Source organism: Thamnophis sirtalis, unplaced genomic scaffold, assembly GCF_051295495.1.
Source record: "Thamnophis sirtalis isolate CommonGarterSnake01/CBP01778 unplaced genomic scaffold, rThaSir2_p1.2 scaffold_13, whole genome shotgun sequence".
NCBI lineage: Eukaryota > Metazoa > Chordata > Lepidosauria > Squamata > Natricidae > Thamnophis > Thamnophis sirtalis.
Genome location: NW_028261393.1, coordinates 32082715 through 32087482, shown reverse-complemented (window position 1 = coordinate 32087482; position 4768 = coordinate 32082715). Strand labels below are relative to the sequence as shown.

Below are 4768 nucleotides of genomic sequence, written 5' to 3'. Positions count from 1 at the left end.
TATGCGACTAATAAAATAATTGATTGTAACATAAATAAGGGAGAAGACAACGGCTTCAACCGCTTGCTGGGCGCGGAGCCCCTCCGAGGGTGCTGGCCACGAGCCCCCTTCGGAAAGACTCCGGGGAACCGCTCGGCTGAGGGAGGAGGTCTGGACCGTCGGGCCTTGAAGCGCCGCCTGGAGTCCTCAGGGCGAGGGAAACAGGCACAGCCCGGAAGCGTCCTCAAGGAAGCGGAGCCCCTCCGCGCTTGTCTCGGCCGGGGCTTTTCCGAGGGGGTCAATAAATATGGAGTTTAAATTAGAGCCGAGTCGCGGCGGGAAGGCCACGGGTTGCCCCGGCCGGGGAGGCGGCCGAAGGCTGCTCTCTAGGTTCGAGGCTCCCCGTCGTCCCCGATGCCCAAGCCGTCGCCCGCGCAAGAGTCCTGCCGCCAGTCCCAGCCAGACCAGCCGGCTGCACAGCCGCCGGCGCCGCTCTTCAGTCATTGCACCGGGCTCCGGAGCGCATGGTGCAGCGGCGGGGAGGCCTCGCCCTGCGAGTAAGCGTCCTCCATAGCGGGCGGGTGCGGGCCCCCGGCCGGCGTCATGCGCTTCTCCTTCTGCCGCCGGTTGCAGAACCACACGCGTACCACCTCTTTCTCCAGCTGCAGCGAGTCCGCCAGCGACGTGATCTCGTGGGCCGACGGCTTGGGGCAGCGGAGGAAGTGGCTCTCCAGCGCGCCTTTCACGCCGACCTCGATGGAGGTGCGCTTCTTGCGCTTGCGGCCCTGCGCCGCGATCTTGTCCAGGCTAGCCGGGCTGCCGCTGCCCGAGTCGGTTTCCTCCAGCCACTTGTTGAGCAGCGGCTTCAGTTTGCACATGTTCTTGAAGCTCAGCTGCAGCGCCTCGAAGCGGCAGATGGTGGTCTGCGAGAAGACGTTGCCGTACAGGGTGCCCAGCGCCAGCCCCACGTCCGCCTGCGTGAAGCCCAGCTTGATTCGGCGCTGCTTGAACTGCTTAGCGAACTGCTCCAGGTCGTCGGAGCTAGGCGCGTCCTCGTCGGAGGGCGGCTCGGGCCCCGCGTGCCCCAGCGGTGTCGGGGAGCCCTCTAGATGGGCCTCCGCCACCTCGTCGTGGCCGTGCGGCAGGTGGAGAGCGGGCGCCTGCGGGCCCAGCATTCCGTTGAGCCCCGGGTACGCCGCCTGCGAGTAGAGCAGAGGCTGCGGACCGCCAGCCGTCGGGGACATGGCGGCGGGGCAGCCGCCCAGGTGATGCGTCGGGCCGCCCTGGCCCCAGTGACCACCGCCGCCTCCCGTCGCCTGCTGGTGCACCAGGTGGGAGCGTGAGTGGAAGCCGCCTCCGCTGCCGTCCAAGTCTCCGCGCGGCCCGCTGCTGGCCTTGGCGTGGTCCAGATGGACTCCGCCGCCGCCCCAGTCCCCCGTGGCGCCCGGCAGCCACTGGTGGTGCGGGAGGGTCCCCATGGGGTGGCCCGGGGTGGCCGCCAGCCCCTGCAGGTATTCGTGGTGCATCATCTTCTGGACCTCGCGATAGGTCGGACCCTGGTGCAGCCGCTCGGCCTCTGGCGTGGACATGGGCAGGAGCGAGGCGCCGCGCGGCAAATACTGCGCCGTGGTGGCCATTGCCGCTCGGATCGCGCACGGGAGGTGGCTGGGCCGCTCTGCGCTCTGCGGCTCTCACTGGGACACCCTCGGCGGCGGGGCGCGCTTTAGAGCCCCGTTCGGCCCAGAGCACAGCCACTCCCCCCCGCGCGCCCTATTGGTTCCGTCGCCCGCGAGTGGCAGGCTGTCCCGCACCTCCATAGGGCGCCCCAGCGAGGGACCCGCCCCCGCCCCGTCTAGAGACGGCAGCCCGGGATTTGCGCAGGGAAGGCGATCCTGATTGGGGCGGGAGGTCCTTCTTTCGTGGAGCTCCGGCGCTCAGCGCGTAGGAGGAAGGGAAGAAGCGCGCCCGCTGCTGTTGGAGGAGGCGGGAGGGCGCAAGCGGACTTTTGCCGGTGCAGGGTCCTACGTGGCTCCCTTCTGCGGGCCCCTTGTCGTCTTCGCTACTCCAATCCGGGGAACCGGAAGCGTGAGTCCCCCGGCGTCAACCCAGGTAAGTCCATAGGCGGCAAAGCGAGGAATGACCCCGGCTCGTTTCTCCGGGTCTCGGGAGGAGCTGCGCCCCGAACTGTTTGTGGGCAGCCGTTGAAGTTGCGCGCCCCGCGAGGTTCTCCTTTTTCCGAATGGGCGTTGCCCGCACGGCCCACTCCCGAGCCAAATCGCGGGCGCTGGAAGTCGCTTTGGCGGCTGATCTCGCAGCTTGAACAGCACCGCGGGGTGCCTCCGCTGCCGGCTCCACTTCCCCGCATACACATTGCCCCGACTCCCCCTTGACGCCTCCCCGACCGCTGCAGCTTCGTCGCTAAGGCCAAGGGAGCCCGTGCATCGCGGGACCAGGGGCTTCCTTCTGGTCACCGGCTTCGTCCCTGGCCCGGACTCCTCTTCCGCTTCTGGCCGGCGGTTAGCGGTTGCCTCTATTCAGATGACCGCGGTCCCTTCTCGGGTTTTCCGATTCCGCCGAATCGGCGAGCGAGGGACTTCCGAATGGGTTGCTGAAGCTATTCGGTTTCTCCCCCTGGAAGTCTCTCCCGGCAGCGCTGGAGGGCGGGAGATCCAAACGCCCCCCGAATTTCAGGACAATGACAACAATCGTTGGAACGGAAATTGCCTCCAAGAGTTGTGGGGGCTCCATCACTGGAGGTTTTCAAGAAGAGACCGGACAGCCATTTGTCCGGAATGGTCTGAGGTCTCCTGCTCGAGCAGGGGGTTGGACTAGCAGACCTCCAAGGTCCCTTCCAACCCTGTTATTTTATGTTCTCCCAGCATCTTCCCATGCGGACGAAGTGGGCTTCCCCTCTTTAGTGGCAGGGAGAGCTCTCTGGTAGGAAACCTGTGGGACAACTCTCAGCGCCATTCGGGGACAGTCCGAACTGCCTCTCGGAGCAGCTGCCTTTGCTCGACGCCGCCGCCACCGCAGGCGTTGTTGGAGCGCAAAATGCTCCTCGAGCAGAGAGGAAACCTCCCCCCCCCATCTTTTTCTGGCCTTAAGCCACTGGATGACACCCCCGTCGCGAGTGGCGAGGAGTGTGCCGATTCCACCGTCCCCGCCCTCCACGGGCTCGGTGGTGCTTGCTGCTGTCGGCCGGCGTTTCTGGACCGCTGACGAGCACTAATTCCGCTGGCCGCTCCAAGGCCTGGCCAACGGGGAAAACTTTCCGCGGTCGACGTGAAATGGGCTGTTGCAGCCTCCGGCCTCGGCAGAAGCACAGCCGAAACCGGCCGAGTCTCCCCGAAGCCGCGAACCAGCCGGCTTTGGCCTCACTGCCCGGCGAGGAAAGCTCCGCTCCGCTTGTTCCGGGGATGCTTCAGCCAAGGGAGTTGCTGCCCGTCCGCCCTCCTCCACTCCGCCCAGAGGCTCCCAGCAGCGCTCGCTGAGGCGTCCCTAAACAGCTCCAATCCCCGAAGCCTGGGCTACCCCCGAGTGCGGGTACCCGCGAGTGCGGGGCGAAGGCTTTGCCCTTGTTCCAGAACAGCTACGGACTACTCCGTCCCCGCTCCGGTGCTTCAGAACGGCTAACGGTTGTTCATTATCCGGAAAAGGCGATAGAAGTGCCCGGTTTGGACTGCAGGATGGCGACCTCCGATTGAAGGGATGGGGTTTTCAGCGGTCCCCCCTCCCTCCGCTTGTGGTTGACCCAGCGTGCTGCTTGGTCGGTAGGTTTGAGACTTTCCTCGTGTCAAAGCTAAGATTTAAAAATTATATTTTATCCATTTATCTATTTGTTGCGATTCTTTATAATCTTTCCTTACAATCATTGGTACACAAAAAGCAAGTTATGATGTTGGTAGAAAGAGCTGGGCACTGAAACGTGCGTGTGTTTGTGTGTGTGGGGAAGGCAACATTAGGGATGAAGGACACAGATAGCAAGGAAGGGAGTACCCCTGACCCCCTTCTCCCTCCCTTGTAGTCTTCTTTAGCATCCCCATGCTCGCATTTCATCCTCCTACTCCAGCTTATCTCCAGTGCATGAATGTAACACCCCTATAAGGTCACCTCTTGGTTGGATTTTAAGCTTAGTTCTCTGGGAGTCCATGAAACTTTCCCTGCTGGGGCCCCATTGGTGGATGCCATGTCTGCTTGCCAGTGACAGAGGAAGGGAGGGGCAACTCAGCCACAATGGAGCCTTTTCCGCCACTGGCCTCTCAGCCTCACCCCCCACAATTCCTAGGAAGAGGTACAATTCCACCCCCAGAGAGGTTGGCATTGGGGACAGCTCATTTCATGCCACTGTTTTGTGCTGACTCACGGAGGGGGGGGGGGGAGAAGAGACACATTCCAAGGATTGTCCCAGCAAGTCAGCCTTTGCATGCAGCAACACCTAGTAAACAATGAATTTGTCAATGAATGAATTCTCCCCCCCTCTCCCTCTCTCTCTCTCTGTGTCTTGGGACTGAACCCTACCAAACTGCACAACACAGTCCCAGATGGGATTGCATGTCCCCCAGCACAGCTTGGCAGTCTTGGACCTGCAGCTTGATGAGCATGTGGTAGATGTGGACTTTGTGTAGGTCCCTTTTGTGCACCATTTCAGCCATTCTTTGACCTTGAGGCAACTGCATCCTAGTTATCTCCTGGGTGGACTCCTGCAATATGCTCTACATGGGGCTGTCCTTGAAGATCAACCAGAAATGACAGTTGATGCAGAATACAGCGGTATTGGCAAACAGTAATG

At 62.5% G+C, this 4768-nt stretch overlaps 1 protein-coding gene across 1 annotated transcript; it reads right to left on the bottom strand.

Annotated features, from left to right (window-relative positions):
* Positions 1-280: 280 nt before the first annotated feature.
* POU3F1 (POU class 3 homeobox 1) lies at positions 281-1616 on the bottom strand. The gene has a single exon (XM_014068974.2). It carries the CDS (start codon positions 1614-1616, stop codon positions 480-482), a length of 1137 nt encoding a protein of 378 aa, XP_013924449.1. The 3' UTR covers positions 281-479.
* Positions 1617-4768: the final 3152 nt, after the last annotated feature.